The sequence below is a fragment of the Balaenoptera ricei genome, chromosome 12, assembly GCF_028023285.1.
Source record: "Balaenoptera ricei isolate mBalRic1 chromosome 12, mBalRic1.hap2, whole genome shotgun sequence".
NCBI lineage: Eukaryota > Metazoa > Chordata > Mammalia > Artiodactyla > Balaenopteridae > Balaenoptera > Balaenoptera ricei.
This window is the reverse complement of record NC_082650.1, coordinates 18480559-18499979: the sequence shown is the minus strand read 5'-3', so window position 1 is coordinate 18499979 and position 19421 is coordinate 18480559. Positions and strand designations below refer to the sequence as shown.

The 19421-nt window shown below is 33.0% G+C and overlaps 1 protein-coding gene across 7 annotated transcripts in view; it reads left to right on the top strand.

The window, feature by feature from the left end:
- STXBP5 (syntaxin binding protein 5) overlaps positions 1 to 19421 on the top strand; it is a 165864-nt gene that overhangs the window by 131222 nt on the left and 15221 nt on the right. For all 7 annotated transcript variants that reach the window (XM_059941045.1, XM_059941041.1, XM_059941039.1 and 4 more), the window contains 4 exons: positions 2018 to 2068; positions 7409 to 7648; positions 10546 to 10915; positions 11220 to 11385. In XM_059941045.1, the coding sequence (XP_059797028.1) occupies positions 2018 to 2068; positions 7409 to 7648; positions 10546 to 10915; positions 11220 to 11385 (827 nt within the window). The remainder of the gene's footprint in view (positions 1 to 2017; positions 2069 to 7408; positions 7649 to 10545; positions 10916 to 11219; positions 11386 to 19421) is intronic.

The following is a 19421-nucleotide window of genomic DNA, read 5'->3' as shown; positions in this document are numbered from 1 at the left end:
ATAAATAATAACTAACGTTTATCAAATCCACACTGTGTGTAAGGTATTATGCCTAATGTTTTGCTTATGTCATCTTATATAATCTTCACAACTGTGAAATTGTCATTATTATCTATTCCCATTTTACAGATGAGGAAATTTAAGGTTTAGAGAGGCAAAGTGATTGGCCTAAGGTCACACACCTAGAAGTCGGTTGAATTAGATATAAACTCATATTTGGTCTGATTCCAAATCCAGTCCTAACCACCGTACTTTACACTTCCACATTTTACAAACTAGATGTTGAAGCTTATTCAAGAAATGTTTGCTGTGGACTTATTCTATCTACATACTGGGTTTGATGAATTAGTCTTGTTCCCTATCCTGAAGTTGCTTTTAGTCTAGGGACCTTGATGCTCTCTGTGGTCCACATAACAGCAGCAGCAGCATCTCCTGGGAGCCTGTTAGAAGTGCAAGAATCTGATTTCACAAGATACCCAGGTGACTGGTGTGCACATTCAAGATTTATAAGCACTTGATTGAGTTTCAGAATAACTTAATCAAATCAGAGTAGCGGGGTCTAGAGAGGCATGCACATCATCTGATTCTGAAAGAGTATCTTTAGACTGTACCTGACTGATTTTTCTCCTTCGGATATTGTATAGATATTATTTATCAGTCTACGTGCATTGTACCTTTGATATTTGGTGAAAACCTCTGAATTCTTTCAAAAGTTTAATATTGCATTTTTAAAAACATTTTGGGAGGGGTATAGTATCTTCTAGGTTTAAGAGAATTGGATATTAAATACAAGAGCAGCCATTTATATGAGATCAACCAACCAGAGATTTCATTTGGCTATTTTAGTTTTCTATTACTTTTTATCTTTTAGCTGGGATTGATTAAGTCTGTGTGAAAATGGGATAAGACTGATTCATATATTTGACCCATTGTCGTTATTTTTTAAAGGATGCTAATTAGATTAATGAAGCTTAGAAATAAATACTTGATTTCCCCCTATCCCTTCCCAGTTTGCCTAATGCCTCTTTCCTAACACTGGATTTGTCATTTTTTTAGATGTGGAAGTTATGTACTATGACTGGATTTCTCTTTGTTTACATGGCGCCCTTATGGACTAGCAGGGTCTGTTCTTTAAATATCTCCTAACAGTCCAAAATTTAACCCAATATACACATTCATGTATTAACAAACAAATGCTTTTTCAAAATTTCACATAGGACGCACTATTCTGTTACGCATGCACTGCCACTAACATGATAGATGTTGTTAAACACCTCCTAACTTTAAATCACTTCCTAGATTTAGGCAATAACTGATTTTCAGGATGGAAAGTGAATTTCAGTAGGTTTTTACATAGGCTTTTGTATTATTCTAATCCAAAATAGAAATATCTGTAGTTTATATTTTTGTAAATACCCTAATTTTAGACTGAGCATGACTTTGTTTTTTTGTTTTTTTACTAAAATGTAAATTGAGTTGTTGACATATATGAAGAAATGGATGAGCCAAATATTTTTGTGATGTAATCAAATACTTCAATTTGATTGTAGATATAGGATGTCCTATGTTCAAGAGATTAACTTAAAAAAGAATGAGCCTAATACCTGTGAAGACGAGGAGCTGGAAAGATTTTATTGTATCACATACCCAAATTCAGTCTTATGCCTCTATTGTCCTTATCTGCAACACCTTCTTTCTGAGAAATGACTTTGCTTCCTTAGAAAAGCCTAACCCTTTCCTGTGAGCCTAAGAAATAATTAACAGTTAGAATTTAAAAGGCTTCCTTGAAGTGAGAGCTTCAAGCACTCAAAGATGTTACAGTCAAGTAAGTACAAACGTTTTAAAAAGTTGAAAATAAGATTTACTTTCCACCCATAACATTATTAATCATATCTTAATTATCTTAACATCTAGACTTAGTAAGAAAAATATTCACTCCTATCTTGAAGAGCAGTTGGTATGAATAAGCATGAATCAGATATTCTTCAGAACTTTAAAAATGCATTTTATTTTTCAGCAAAAATGTCAAGAAAGTTAAGCTTGCCTACTGACCTAAAGCCTGACTTAGGTAAGTAAAATAAATAAATGAAAATACATAGTAGTTAAACTCTCTTTAATGGGAAGACAAGGAAATCAGGAGATTTAAAATGACCATAGACTAGATTTTCATTGAAAATCAAGTTTAAAATGACTAAGTGTTTAAGGATTAATAGCCTTCGGGATGCTATCTGTAAATTGTAAAGGATAATTATAATATAAATTTAAGCAAATCAAAATAATATATTTCCTCAGCCCTGTCATACTTTATATCTAAACAAAATTTAGTGTAAGATTAAAATATGTGTGATTTTAGATTAATTTCTATTAACCATCTGAAAACTTATTTTGAACTTTATTATTTATAAACTTATTTTATGAGAATTTAATATTTTCAAAATAAATGACTAGTTTTCTGTATTATAGTGAATCTCATATCAAGAATCATTATTACTTTTTGATGATAATAAGGTGGGAAATGTATCTTTTCTGTTTCACTTTCTATGCAACCTATCCATTAGGAAAGCAGAGTGAATATATTCACACATTCCTTCTGCTTTATATCCAGCTCCAAAACAGCTCCCTGGTATCCCAGGATAGGGACAAATGACATTTCAATAAAGACAAAAATAAGATTCCATATAGTAAATATAAAGCAGGATTTCCATTTTAATTTTAGAATTTCTATTGCCTTTAAGTGGATAAGAAGTATGACTGCATACGGATGATTTCACCCATGTTTGTCTTAGAAACGACTAGATTTTCTCCTTTGTATTTGCTCACCCACCTCATCTTCTCACTGTTAATTCTCTAGATTCCTTGACTATCTTCTTATGCATAATACAGACTTAGGTATTGGTCCATTTCACCTTACTGATTTTTAGCATTTCCAAATCATAGTCTTATCTCAGTTATACTGATAGCATGTTACTATGAGTGAGTAGGCATAATATCTTCCACTGTCATCAGTGAAAGTTTCCATTCCTGAACATAGGAAAAACAGTTTAGTAGAACCCTGTAATACCCCTGGTGTTAAGGGAACCAGAAATAAATTCTAGAATGTTGAATAACGTATGTTTTGAGAAGAGCATAGTTCCCTTCACTATAAAAATGAAAGATGCCATTTGAACCCACGTGTATCTGAGGCTACCCTTAGGCATTTTTTTCCCCAACAAGAGGATCCAGAGTTTTCATCAGACTCTCAAAGATGCCCATGATTTCAGTAACACTGAATACTACTACTTGAAATGGTTTTGTGTCTTTTAGTACCTAAAAATCTGATGAGAAAACACATGTAGAAGTACTTTTTAAATTAGTAAAAATAGGATGTCAATTACTTTTTAAAAGAATATTCACACTTATGAATTATTTAAGTAATTTAATCAAAATGTGTGCTGTGTGCTTTTATAGATCATCTTTATTCAGTTTATCTTTTACTTGTGTGCCCGTGTATCTCAATGCCCTAAGCTAATTATAACTTTGATTAATATATATGTTGAAACAATACCCATGTTGCCTCAATAATTTCCCCTTAAGTCATTGTGCTACTGAACTATTTTTTTGGTAGAGATTCTTAGCTGGTAATTCTTTTACATTGGCCAGAGAGTCAACGGGGAAAAACAACTATTATCCATAGGCTCAAACTGCCAAATGTTGCTAAAGTAGCTGAGCTGTTGGACTTTCCTGCACCTGTGGAAGCTTCTGTGAATAGAATTCACTTTTGTTTATAGGGGAATTATGCAACATTGTACTTTCACCATAGCTTCACCCTAGATTCCATGGCCCACAACTCAGGAATCATGGGCGATATTGTTAGACTGCTGATGTCACTTTTCAAGTGTCAAGAACAGGAGGCAAAATATCAAACTGTTATGTATCTTTATGTGAGTAAGTATTTTGTCCTAATTTTTACCCTGACCAAATTTACCTCTTGGCGTTATGTTTTGATTGGGGGATATAAAATTTTGTTGCATAAGGCTCTGTGTGTCGGGAGACTGTGATATACACAGGTGGAGTGTTCTAGGCATACAGAGAATAACAGGAAAGCAATGATTTTATGACTTGGTTGTATCACTAGAGCTGGATGGAGGCATTAATGACAATTTTTTTCTGAGTTTAGATCGGCCAGAAAGACCACATGTTCCAGTTCTGTTTTTTTTTTAAATCTAAAGACTGAACTTTAATGCTCAATAATAACTAAAACACTCCACTCGTATGATATTGGTGATATGACTAATCCCATGTTTATCTGGAGTTGCCTAACAGATGTTTTAGACTTGAACATGGGCACAAATCCAAACTCTTCCATTAACTAGCTTTCTCAGTCATTTAACCTGTCTGAGCCTCTACTTTATTATTTGTTAAATTGTGATGATAATACTTTTCAGGGTTATTATATAGATTCAATAAAATGATAAATGTAAAGTTTATGATGGTATGAAGCACATGGTAGGCCCTACTTAGTGGTAGCTACTTCATTTCTGCTCTTATTACTAAAATGAAAACGAAAATTTCTATTCCATTTGTTAAGCTTGCCCAATTTCTAAAATTTAAGCCACAAAGACCCACAACATCTAACTTAAGAGCAGTCAGTGGTAGTTACAATGCATGAACTGCTGAAGATTCTAACTTGTTTCAAACAGTTCTACACAGGTAAAATAAGCAACCTAATTCTCTAAGTTCAGAGTTGATTCAGATTCAGTTCATTTTCCCATATTGATCTAGCCATAGGAGTTTCTCTGGTAATCTAATTTTTATAGAGAAGTCATATAATAAAAACACAGTTGTAGTTTATGAATTTTATATAGTTAAATTACTCTATTAAATTAAAATAATGTTTACTTGGCCTGTGAATTAACATTTGAAGTATAGATTGTTGTGAATCACCTATTGTAATTTTAATAGGTAACAGTAAAGGTTTTCATACAGCTTAATTTATATTGAAATTTATAATATTAAATTTTCTTGTATCACTGATTTTCATTTTTATCACTAGGTCACAACTGATAATATAGATGAATATGTCTGTTCATCTTGTTGTGTGTATGTCTTATCAAAGTAACAAATATTTTTATCATTGGAAAATAAATTTTAAATTTCTGGTTTTTTACTAAAATAACTTTGGGAACATAAAGAGTTAACATTTGGAATCAATATCATATTACAAACTCATCCAGTAATGAGCTATTGCTTATAGAAAGTTGTTTTATTTACATTAAGTAGTTCTTTTATACTGTGTCATAATCTGTAACAGGAAGCACAATCTCAGGCAAAAGAAAAGCATTTTTAGAAACTATAGTTAGAAATAACCCATGCTGTTGTCATAACTAGTGGCTTTATTGTTTTCAGAGGCTAACTATAATCAAAATTATGTTGTATATAATTATTGTTTGGGAGAATTTTTTTTTAACCTATGAATCTAAATTTGATTACAAGAAGCTTTTGGGGGTGTAAGTAGGATTGAATTATACCTTTTTTATTCAGTAAAATACAACTTAGAAGACTTGAGCGTGTTTTTCATTTTTCACAACATTATGAAGTCATTTCTTTCACAATAGCATTGGAAACATGTGATTTGAGGAATGACTTATTAGATGTGAACAGCAGAAGCTACTGGAAATTTTAATATATCCCAGTGGTGTAGCAGAAACACATTGCTTTAGATACTTCGAACTGTAGGTCTGTCTTCAGCAAGTATATGTTGAATACCTTCATATGCAAGGCACTATGCCAAATTCTGCAGGGCATCAAAAGGAGAGAGCCCTTGTTCTCAAGAAATTTACAGTCACATTAGAACAAGGCCTAAGACAAGTCAGAAATAACTACAGAACAAATGTACTATTCATGCCAGGCGGGAGATAAAAAGCTATCAAGATTCAAAAGAGAAAAACTGTGTATGGTTTTAGGAATCAGGATAAACTTCATGAGGATGACAGTACTTGAGATGGAGAATAAACACCATCTAGATAGGTAGAGAAAAGGCAAGGGCACGAATCAGAAAATCACAAGCAAAAAAGTAGGTAAGCTCCAGGTATGTTTGGAGAACATTGAATGGCTCGGTTTATTTCCCACAGTGAACTGAAGCAGGGCAGCGCAGCACTCTGGCAGATAGGGCCGGGAGGGTAGGTTTAAGATATTTCCTGGAGTCTTAAAAACCTGAGTAAGAGTATAAGAGGAACCGTTGCGGATTTTTAAGATAGAGGTGATAGAATTAAAACTGTACCTTGTAAAATTTAATTGAGTTGTGATAGAACCGTGACAGAGTGAAGGTGGGGAGATCTCTTGGGAATTGTAGTCTAGATGAATGGTGATAAAGGCCTGAACATAGGGTAATGGAAATTGATTAGTACTGGAAAGAAAGAAACAAACATTAGAATAGCGTAGGACTTGGCATCCCATCAGAGACATGTAAGTAAAGTGAAAGGGAAGAACCGAAATTGGGACTCATCTCAAGTATTGTTTCCCTAGGAGAACAGGGGTGTCATTAATATAAATAGTGCCATTAGAATAATTTAGAGCCTTGGGGAAATGACGTATTTTGATTTTGCATAGTGAGACATAATAGGAAAAAATTTTTATAAGCCTTTGGAAATGCATTCCAAGAGAAAAGAGGCCAGGGCTTGAAACAGGCTTGAGATTGGCCGCAGAGAAGGTAGCTGAAGACAAGAGAGGGTTTATTAGTATAATTTACAAGTATCCCTGTCATTACAGACAGAGCCGGGTAAAGGGAATATACCTGGCATCAAGTTAAGTATGAGCCAGATACCAGTTTTACAGTTTAATGAAAAATGCCTTAGATGAACGTTGGTTACAGTTAAAAATCTCATTTAAAAAAAAAATAAAGCTAAATTTTTATGGATTAAGGCTTTCATATGGAAAGATTTGAAGGAAAAAAGTCCATCATACAATAAATTTGAAGGTAGAATCAGAGTACTTGTAAAAGCATTTTTTTTAATGTAGAAAATTGAAAATACCCACTTTCCTGGTTCTACCTAATCATGAATTATACTACCAAAGGAAGAAACAGCACCATGAGAAAGGGTAGTAAGGGCTAAGATTGGAAAAGCAGCCAGGATACCAACAGAGAGCTGCACCAAAACCACAGAGATCATACATCCAAACACTCACTGGGATGACCCCAGCTCAGTTCTGAGAAGTGCGGATTTGTCCCTCTGTGTTTCAAATACAAGCAAAGGAAAAAATTGTTAGCATAAAAGTAAATTGTTTTTCTTTTCAATTAAAAGAAAATTAAAATTAAATATGCTATAGATTTTATCTTTTTGCAGATTAACTATTTGGCAAAACTTATACCAAGCAAAAAACATGATATTTTATAACTTGAACAATCTCACAACATTTTAAATTGTTTCAGACATAAAAGATAATTCCTTCAGCCGATCACGGAGTTCAAGTGTAACCAGCATTGACAAAGAATCCCGAGAAGCAATCTCTGCTCTTCATTTCTGTGAAACTTTTACTCGAAAGGCAGATTCAGCCCCCTCCCCATGTTTGTGGGTTGGTACTACATTGGGAACAGTGCTTGTCATTGCACTGAACCTTCCCCCAGGAGGAGAGCAAAGACTTCTTCAGCCAGTAATTGTGTCTCCAAGTGGTATGTATGCTCTGGTGCTATACTTCTATTGAAGGTTTACTTTAGTATAATTTAATAGAAGCCTTTGCTTTTCATTTTTGAATCAATCTAAGTCTAAATGGGGATAGTTATAGTCTTGTTTTTAATTGAAGGAATACATGGAATAAGATTCCAGAATATCATTTACTTATATAGCCATTCAGGTTTTATATTTTTTTAATCCTAGGATCATGTCTAAAATGATTACTACATAAGAAAATGAAAAAACAAAAACAAAAAAGAACAGTGTTGTTCTACTGCATTCTAGGATACCTCAGAATAGTATGTTCTATAAGCAAAAGGATGGTACATATTTAGGGAAAAAACAGAAAAGTATATTTTTAAACATTATATACTTGGCTATTTTTAATCTCTAAGTGTGAAGTCTTAAAATACATTAATTTTCTTCTTTGAAGAATTAGAAAAGGTGATTTAATAAAAAAATTTTAAGAAGAAAAAATTTACAGTCTTCCTATATTGAAAATGAGATTGAATTTTATCACATGTATGTGGAATCTGATAGGTCTTGAAATAATGGAGAATTCTGGTTTCTGTTACTAATCTATGCTGATCTAGATAGAAAAAAACAAAAACAAAAACATGGTTTTGCTCACTAGTGTATTTCTTGTTTATATAGTACATTTTAACAATACTTAGAATTTAGAATTAAAATGTAATTATCATTTCTAGTTCTACCATTTCTGAACTACCTTTACATTAAAGGAACAGTTTGATTTATTCATTCAGCTCAATAATTTACTATATACTACATACCTAGTTGTTAGAAAAAGTTACATAATGATGATTTTCTTGACCAATCTCATTTCTTATTAGTAAACAAGTATATGTATTGGAAAAAAAACTAGAAAGATGAAAATCAAAATGTTGATAGTAATTATCACTGAATAGTAGGATTCTGGGTAATTTTTATTCTTTTTACTGATTTGTAGCTTCTAAATTTTCTGCAAGTTTGTGATAAGAAAATGTTTCCAATAAATAAAAATGAGAGAGAGGGATTAAATATAAATAATCTACTATTAACTATATTAAAAATATTTAAGATTTTTCCAACTTGCTATAAAGTCAAATTAGCTGTAAATCTACTTTGATATAAAATAATTTTCATATGTAAGAAAGAACCTTTGGGTTTCTTTTCAATGTTGGAATCTTTGAGGTTTGTTTTTAATAGGATGTCTATTTTAAAATATAACAATGACATGTATATCATATTATCTGTATTGGAACTATGATGAGAAGAGAGGTGTTTTCCAAGCAGATGGGTTTCCATGCCTAAGAGCCTGAAATGGTCTGTTTTGTCCCCAACTGTTTTTTGGTTTTTTTTTTTTCCTTCAAGAGGAGAACTCAACAATTACCACTACCCTGCTGGAAAACATACTATAATCCTGCCAACTATAGGACAAGCATATATTTAAATATTGGTACATTTTTAGAAAATCCACGTACTGGGATTACTATATCTCATATATGTTCATATGGACTATAAACCATTCCCAAATTAGCAAACCATTTAAAATAATTAAATTGTCTACTTGCCAAACCTGGACAATAGACTAATGCCAGAAGTAGCAAATAAATTGCAGGATGCCCAGTTAAATTTGAACTTTAGATAACATATTTTTTAATATAAATATGTCCCATCTTTCTCTTTGGAAAAATAATGCAGAATTTGGGACACACTTATACTAAAATAAGTATTGATTGTATATCTGAAATTCAAATTTAAGTGGGCATCCTTTATTTTATCTGGCCACTCTGCAATAGACAAAATATATAAATATGAAGAGGAAAGGAAAATTTTGTCTTCTAAGAAAAATTTTGACAGAACACTGGGATCTCTTCCTCTTAGAAACAAAAGAATATAATATATGGATAATTTTTTGCAAACTATAAAATATAAGTATAAAGTAATAAAATATGAAAAAAATCCCTAAAATAAGAACTGAAATGCTAAATTGGTTCTATACCCTCCCTTCTATTGCTTTCCAAATCCTTAATATTAATAGTATCATTCAGCTTACTTAGAAATGAGCATAAATCATATTTACCTATTCAAGGATATGGAGGAAAGGGAGTCCCATTAATTAAAGTTAATCAGGAAATATAACTACTAATTTAAGACTGTAAGTTGACCAAAGCAATGTCTTGAGTGTATTTGACATTTACTGGTAAATAGTTTTTTTGAAGTAATGTTTAGAAATATGTGGAAACTATTTTTCTCATTGACCCTGTAGATCAGTTCTGTCCATTAAAAATGCAGTGTGAGCCACATATAGTATTCTAAATTTTCTAGTAGCCATATTAAAAAAGTAAAAAAAAAAAGTGAAATTAATTTTAGTAACATTTCATTTCATAGCCCAGTCTATCCAAAATACTATCATTTTAGCATGTAATCAGTATTTTTATATTATTGTGGAATTTTCTTGTAATTTTTTTTCTGTACTACGCCTTCAAATCCAGCATGTATTTCACTCTTATAACATGCCACAATTTGGACCAGCCACACTTCAAGTGGCTAGTGGCTGCCATATTGGACCATGCAGCTCTAGATGCCATCTGCTTACTCTCATACTCAGTGGTAGTGCACTTGCCAGGTATGAGCCCTAGTTCCAGACATCCTAGCGTTTATCTGTTTGGTAGCAATTATAGTAGCACTTATTTATTTGGTAGCACTTATTGATATCTTTTTCCAGATTCAAATATCATGCTTGAAGTTTGAATCCTATCAGTGAGCCAGTGTACAATTTCGGTTCAGTATACATTCTACATACATTTTGAGTGTCTAGTATGTGTCAGAGTTGGAATAAACATATTTACTGTGGGATTAAAATATTTTTTATTTACTAAAATTACAATTTTAGGTACTATATTGAGGTTAAAAGGGGCAGTCCTGAGAATGGCATTCCTGGATTCCACAGGCTGCTTAATGCCACCCGCATATGAATCCTGGAAAGAACACAATGTTCCTGAAGAGAAGGATGAAAAGGAGAAATTGAAAAAACGAAGACCTGTCTCTGTATCTCCCTCCTCTTCTCAGGAAATTAGTGAAAACCAGTATGCAGTGATGTGTTCTGAAAAGCAAGCAAAAGTAATCTCACTGCCAACTCAGAACTGTGCTTATAAGCAAAACATTACAGAGACCTCATTTGTTCTTCGTGGAGATATTGTATCATTGAGTAACAGTATCTGCCTTGCCTGCTTCTGTGCCAATGGACACATTATGACTTTTAGGTAAGAGTTAGATTTTTTTTTTTAAACACAAATATAACATTTCCTCCCTCAACACATAATGTTGCAGAATCATATTCAGTTTGAAAGAAAGGCTTTTATTTGTTTACAGTCTTATACACTGAGAATTTATTTTCATTCAGTTCATAGTGAACAAGTACGTGAGGAAAACAAATCAGTTTTATCTCCCACTCAGTTACACTAAATCGTAAGGTTTATAAGTTCCCTGCTATTTTTACCTCCTATAGTATTTGTTCAAGACTAAAACCTACCTGTCTATTAACAAGTTTTTAATTTTTTTCTCAAGTTTGCCAAGTTTAAGACCTCTATTGGATGTGTATTACTTGCCCCTTACCAATATGCGGATAGCCAGAACGTTCTGCTTCACCAACAATGGACAAGCATTATATCTTGTTTCACCTACAGAAATCCAGAGACTCACTTACAGTCAAGAGACCTGTGAAAATCTTCAGGTAAATAACAAAAATATTACTATAATTTCTTCAAAGGTGAAATATTTTCTAAGGTCCCTTATATTGTCCATCCCTTATACTCACAGGAGTGTACAAATGAGCCTACATGAGAAAGCTCAAAGCCTTTCTTGAGAGTTTGAGAGCACATGTTTTGAGACTGGTGATAAAGTGTCTTCATCAGACTCTTGTTATAAGAGGGACTCCATCTCCTTGATCCATATTTTTTCTCTCCAGTGATGTCAAAGAAATACAAAATACTATATACATTTTATACCCACTCTCCACGTAGAATAAATATCTATTATACAGAAACAAAAAAACCCTTTTTAAAGATGTGCATTAATGTGAAAATAATTGTATCTCTTTTAGAGCAAATGTGTCATTCCTTCTCATACTCTGTAGTCATGAGGATGTATACACATTATAAGAAAAAATAAGATATGATAGTTTTCCTCTGAATATTTTTGTTGATCTATTTGTGAGAGATTACAAATTCTTTAAATACAAAACTGTATCTTTTTTAAATATCGAGTGCTTTATTTGCTTGCATATATATTAGAAATAATTGGTTTAGCTTCAACTTTTAAAATAAAAGTGCTCTTAAAATATTGGAGCTAAAATATTAATATTTTATATTTAGAGGAAACAGTTATTTAAGGGAACTTCATAGTGAAAGTTTTTGCGATTAATTAGCCCTATTTTCCTGGTTTATAAATTTGAATTTGTGGCTTATTTTTAGAAAATGAGCTTTAGAGTCAAGAAGACTGAATTTAAGTCCTAGCTGTGCTAGTTACACAATTATGTGACCTTAGACAAGTTTCTGTGTCTGAGCTTCATTATCTTTAAAATGAGGATAGAAATAATATCTAATGTCATAGGGTCTGATGTAAATTAAAGAAGACAATACACGTAAAGTGCTTATTATTATTAGCCCAGTGCTTAGTACTGAATATATGTTCAGTGTCAGATGTTTGTGTTATTTCAGTAAGGTAGACTATACTAGAAACATACTCTTAAATGATACCATTATAAATCTTGAGAGTGAAACAAAATTACATATCTGATATTATTAAATTCCCATTTACATTTGGGTGGACGTGTTTTTTTAAAGATTCCTAAGTTTCTGAATTAAAATTATGCTTTTTATAGGAAAGGTAAAATTTTCCTGTAGTGTTTTCTTTCATTAGTAAAATGTTACTATATTAAGAAATAATATGGACAATTGAATATATTCTTAATTCATTTCAATCTGAAATGTGGTCTTAATTCAACTACTCAAAATTCTAAACTTCATCACTTTTCTGGAATCAATTTATTCTATCCTTGGATCAGTGTTTTATTATTTTAGTAAAATCAATAGCAGCTACAGCAACTTTACCTATTTATGTTTAAATGAACTGGTCACTTAATAGTACACTCAATTTATCTTGATAACTATCTGCTATATGCCTTCATGGTATGGTAAGTGAGAAATGAACTCTGTTCAAGGAGCTTGTGATAGAATGTTTTCTCTGGGCAATATTGGCATTTTATTTACCTCTGTATTTTCAGTGCCTAAAAATAATGCCTTGGTAAAAACCTGTTGACTAATGAATACCATGAACTCTGTGGTTTCCAGAGTACCCTATTACATTGTGCATTGATTTAACTTTAACCAAAAAAAAATTAGGAAGATGTTTATAAACATTAACGGAATTTTTAGCCAAGATGGAATAATAGGAACCAGATTAACCCTCCTGCCTGAAACAACAAAGCATACACAAACATGAAATAATAGCTTTCAAGATCCTAGACCTCAGGCAGTGAAATGAAAGTAATCCCTGAGAGACAGGAAACAAAAGAGGTGCCCCAGCATTCATGCCTTGATAGAGTTTCCAGAACATTGCAGAGAGAGCTGTGCAGAGAGAGAACACTAGAGATCTAAAAAGGGTGCAAGAGTACTCAGTAGAGTTCTGTTCAGCATATACGTATGGATAAACTCTCTGGCCAGAGAAAGAACCATCTGAAAGGAATAGAGGATTAGAGGGAAAGATGCCTTTTCCCAACATCCAGATGGGAAAAACTTATAATTCATTTATGAGTGTTTTACTTTCCTAAGGCTACTATAACAAATCGCCACAAACTTGGTGTCCAGAAACAGCATAAATTTATTCTCTTACACTTCTGAAAATTAGAGGTCTGAAATAAGTTTCACTAAGCCAAAATCAAGGTGTTGGCCAGATCATGCTCCTTCCAGAGGCTCTAGAGGAGAATCTGTTCTTCGCCTCTTCCATCCTTTTGTAGCTGCCAGCATCCCTTGGCTAGGGGCCACATTAGTCCACTCTCTGCCTCCGAGGTCACATTGCCACCTCCTCTTGTGTGTGTCCAATCTCCCTCTGCCTCTCTTTTAAAAAGACACTTGTAATTGGATTTAGGACTCATCCAGATGATTCAAGATAATTTGCTCATGGCAAAATACTTCATTACATCTACACAGACCCTTTTTTCCTTACAAGGTAACATTTATAGTTTCCAGGGATTAGGACCTGATACCTTTAGATGACCATTTTTCAGCAGACTTCAATGGGAAATTGGGTAAAGTACTCTTGGCTCATTAGTGAGGAATATTTAGCCTTAAACTGAGCACTGCTCCAGAGTTGCCTAACAAATTATGAAAGCAAGACCCAAAAGGGTCAAAATGTTTCCTGGTATCCCAGAATGAAGCTCAAGATGACTCACAGTAAATTAAAAATACTCAACACCCAACAAAATAAAAATCATAATGTCTGGCATCCCATCAGATGACCAAGCATGCAAAAAGACAGGACAGCATGACCCATAATGAGAAGACTAATCAGTCAATAGAAACCAAGCCATAACTGACATAGACACTAAAATTAGCACAGAAAGACATTAAAGCAATTATAACTATTTCATGTGTTTAAAAAGTTAAGTAGGAATATAGAAGATATAGAGGCCAAAGTTGAACTTCTAGAGATGAAAATCTATAGTGTTAAGAGTTGAAAAATATACTGGATGGGGCTTCCCTGGTGGCGCAGTGGTTGAGAATCTGCCTGCCAATGCAGGGGACATGGATTCGAGCCCTGGTCTGGGAAGATCCCACATGCCGCGGAGCAACTAGGCCCGTGAGCCACAACTACTGAGCCTGCACATCTGGAGCCTGTGCTCTGCAACAAGAGAGGCCGCGACAGTGAGAGGCCCGCGCACCGCGATGAAGAGTGGCCCCCGCTCGCCGCAACTAGAGAAAGCCCTCGCACAGAAACGAAGACCCAACACAGCCAAAAATAAATAAATAAATAAATAAATTTATTTTTTAAAAAATATATATATATACTGGATGGAATTAACAACAGATTAGACATTACAGAAGAAAAGATTAGGTAACTTGAAAGCACAGCAATAGAAAAAAACAATTGAGCATTTATACTTGGAAAATTTATAGCACTGAAACACCTATATTACAAAACACTATATTAGAAAAGAAGTTCTCATCAAACCAGTGACTTCAGCTTCTACCTTAAGAAACAGAAAAAGAAGAGCAAGTTAAACCCAAAGTAAACAGAAGAAAGAAAAGAATAAATATCCAAGTGGAAATCAATGAAATAGAAAACAGGGAAACAATAGAAAAACATCAATGAAACCAAAAGCTTGAGCTCTAAAACCAGTAAAATTGGTCTCAAGCCAGACTGATTATGAAGAGAGAAGTGACTTACCAATATCAAGAATGAGAGACGTGACTACTATAGATTCTACAAATGTTAAAATGGAAAATAAGGAAATATTATGAACAACTTTAGGCCAATAAATTCAAAAACCTGGATGAAATGGGAAAATTCCTTGTGAGACACATATTACCAAAGCTCACTCAAGAAAAAATAAATAACCTGAAGAGTACTATAGGGAAATTGAAGTTAGAAACCTTGGACAAAGAAAATTCCAGGCCCAGGTGGCTTCACTGGTGAATTCTATCAACATTTCAGGATGAAATAGTACCAGTTCTATACAAAACTCTTCCAAAAATTAAAGTGGGGAAATGCTTCCCAACTTGTTAATGGTAGGTTCATAGAATATGGTACCAAAACCAGACAAAGATTTTAAAGTAAAGAAAATTGCTTATAGACCAATATACTTCACAAATATAGATGTTAAAATTCTAAAGGAAATTTTAGCAAATTGAATCCAATGGTATATCAGAAGGACAATTCTGGTCATGATAATTCATCATGACCAAGTAGGATTTATCCTGGGAACATGGAGTGGACTTCACATTTGTAAATCGGTCAATGGAATTCACCATATTAGTAGACTAAAAAAATAGGAAGCAGTTGACAAAATCCAACATCCATTCCTGATTTAAAAATAGTCAAACGAGGAATAAGTGGGAACTTAAAGGGCATCTAGGAAAAATCTACACCTAACATAATACTCACTGTTGAGATACTGAACTCTTTTTTCCTTAAAATTGGAAGCTAGAAAGGGATGTTTACTCTCAACACTTCTATTCAGTGTTTTATTTAAGGTTCTAGCCAGTGCATTCAGGCAAGAAAAAGAAAGAAAAGTCATCTCGATCGGAAGGGGAAAAATAGACCTGTTGTTATTCACAGGTGACATGATCATCTGTATAGGAAATCTAATGAAATCCACTTCTAAAAACTACTAGAATTTGACAAGTATGCAGGATATGAGATCAATATGGGGAAAAATTTATTTCTTTACTAGCAGTGGACATTTGGAAATTAAAATTTTTAAAACCACTTATAATAGGAACGAAAAATAGGAAATACTTCGGGATAAATGACAAAAAATATGAACGACTTCTACATTGAAATTCACAAAATATTGAAAGAAACTATTAATAACCTGAATAAATTGAAATATGTTCTTGGGTCACAAAACTCAATATTAGGATATTGATTCTCCCAAAATTGACCTATAGATTCAAGGCAATCCAAAACAAAATCCAAGTGGGATTTTTTTTTTTTTTTTTGTAGGAATTGACAAGTTTACTCGAAAATTCATGGAAATGTATGGGAGTAGGCAGAATAGCAGAAAAACTCAAAAAAGAATAAAGTTGAAAGGCTAACACTACCTGATCTTAAGAACTATTATAAAGCTACAGTGATCAAAAGAGCATGATATTGGCATCAAATTAGATAAATAAATCAATGGAACAGAGTAGAGAGTCTAGAAATGAACCCACACATACCTGGACAACTGAGTATTTTTGTTTCTTGAAGTATAGTTGATGTATAATATTATGTAAGTTATAAGTGTACAATGTAGTGATTCACAATTTTTAAAGGTTATATTCCACTTATAGTTATTATAAAATATTAGCTATATTCTGTGTATTGTACAGTATATCCTTTTAGCTTATTTTATACGTTATAGTTTGTACCTCTTAATCCCCTATCCGTATGTTGCCCCTGTCCCCTTCCGTCTCCCCAGTGGTAACCACTGGTTTGTTCTCTATATCTGTGAGTCTGCTTTTTTGTTACATTCACTAGTATGTTGTATTTTTTAGATTCCACATATAAATGATATCATACAGTATTTGTCTTTGCCTGACTTATTTCACTTAGCATAATGCCCTCCAGGTCCATCCATGTTGCTGCAAATGGCAAAATTCCATTCTTTTTTATGGCTGAGTAGTATTCCTGTGTGTGTGTGTGTGTGTGTGTGTGTGTTACATCTTCTTTATCCATTCATCTGTTGATGGACACTGAGGTTGCTTCCATGTCTTGGCTATTGTAAATAATACTGCTGTGAACATTGGGATGCATGTATCTTTTCAAATTAGTGTTTTTTGTTTTTCTCAGATATGTAACCAGGAGTGGAATTACTGGGTCATATGATAGGTCTATTTTTAGTTTTTTGAGAAACCTCCATACTGTTTTCCACCATGGCTGTACGAATTTACATTCCCACCAACATTCCCAGTGTACAGGGGCTCCTTTTTCTCCACATGGACAACTGATTTTGACAAAGACACAAAGACAATGCAATGGAGAAAGAATTGCCTTTTCAACAAATTATGCCAGAAAATTGGATGTTAAAATGCAAACAAAAAAAAAAAATGAGCTTTGATCCATGCCTCACACTATATACAAAAATTGATGGATCAAAATGGATCATAGACCTACATGTAAATCCTAAAACTATAACACTTCTAGAGGGAACCTAAGAGAAGATCTTTGTTAACTTGAGTTGGGCAAAGATTTCTTAGCTATGACACCATAAAAGAAGAAATTGATAATTTCAACATCAACAAAATTTAAAACTTCTGCTCTTCAAAAGACACTTAAGAAATAAAAAGATAACCCACAGACTGGAAGAAAATCTTGGCAATGTGTCTGATAAAGGATCTGTATCCAGAATATGTAAAGGACTCTTAAAGCTCAGTAGAAAGAAGACAGACAACTCAGTAAAAACATGGGCAAAATATTTGGACAAATGCTTCACCATGAAGAGATGCTTAACATCATTAGTCATTAGAGAACTGCAAAGTAAAACCACAATGAGATATTGTTAAACACTTACTAGAAAGGCTAAAATTAAAAAGAATACCATGCTAAGTTTGACAAGGATGTAGAGAATTTAGAACTCTAATACACTTCTGACAGGAATGAAAAAACAAAAACAGTACAACCGCTTTGGAAAACAGCTTAGCAGTTTTGTAAAAAGTCAAACATCTATGAACCAAAGACATAGTCTTTCTACTCCTAGTTTTTTAACTCAAGAGAGAAGTAAATTTATATTCATAGCTGTTTTATTTGTACTAGCCAGAAACTGGAAGTTACCCAAGTGTCCATCAACAGATGAATGCATGATCAAATTATAGTATATCCATACAGTAGAACACAACTCAGCAATAAAAAGGAATGAAATGTTGGTAACATTCAATATCATGGATGAATCTCAAAACAGTTATGCTGAGTGAAATAAGCCAAGCAAAGAAGTGTATATATTGTATGATTCTATTTACATAAAACTATAGAAAATACAAATTAATCTATGGTGAGAGAAAGCAGATTGGCAGTCATTTAGAGATAGGAGGTCAAGAAGTGGGGTGAGAGAAGATTTTACAGAGAGACACAAGGAAATGCAAGTGATGGATATTCACTTTCTTGATGGTGGTCATGATTTTACGGGCATATGTGTATGTCAAAACTTGCCAATTTTTACATTTTAGGTATATGCAGTTTATTATGTCAATTACCTCAATTAAAACTATTTTTAAAAATTAATGGATTTCAGGACTTTTTATTAGCATTAAAGTGCAGTTAGTCAAAAGTATATGTTTATGGATCGAAATACTTAAATTTCTTTCTACAGCATTATTCTAACCATATCTTGAGTGAAAACACAAGGAAAATTTACAAGTTTTCTTTCAAATTGATGACTTGATTTATCTGTGAAACTTAAATAAAACTTAGCATAATCATAAAGAGGTCGAACATACCGATTAATTCAGTTTAAACAATTAAGTTAATAACTGTTCTAAGCACCTCAAGATTGTAACTTATAAACAAAACTCCAGGTATTCACTGTAAAAAATTGATGACAGTTGAACTGTTTAGGTTCTCTTGAATATAGTATGCAGCAATACTGAAATTTATTACTGTGCTTATCTTGGAAGATATTTATGTAGTCTCAGTATTCTTATAACAGAGTTTTCTTAATCAAAGTTATTAAAATCAGTGATTATTTGATGTAATAAAAAGAGTTTAGTTATTATAAATAATACTGCTGTGAATATTGGTGTTTTCATTTTCTTCCGATATATACTGAAGAAAGTGGAATTTTGGATCATAAGGTAGTTCTATTTTTAGTTTTTTGAAGAACTTCCATACTGTTTTCCATAGTGGCTGCACCAATTCACATTCCCACCAAGAGTGTACTGTGGTTTCCTCTCCTCCACATCCTTACCATCATTCGTTATTTGTAGACTTTTTGATGATAGCCATTCTGACAGCAACCAAGATATGGAAGCAACCTAAGTGTCCCATCAGCAGGTGAATGGATAAAGAAGATGT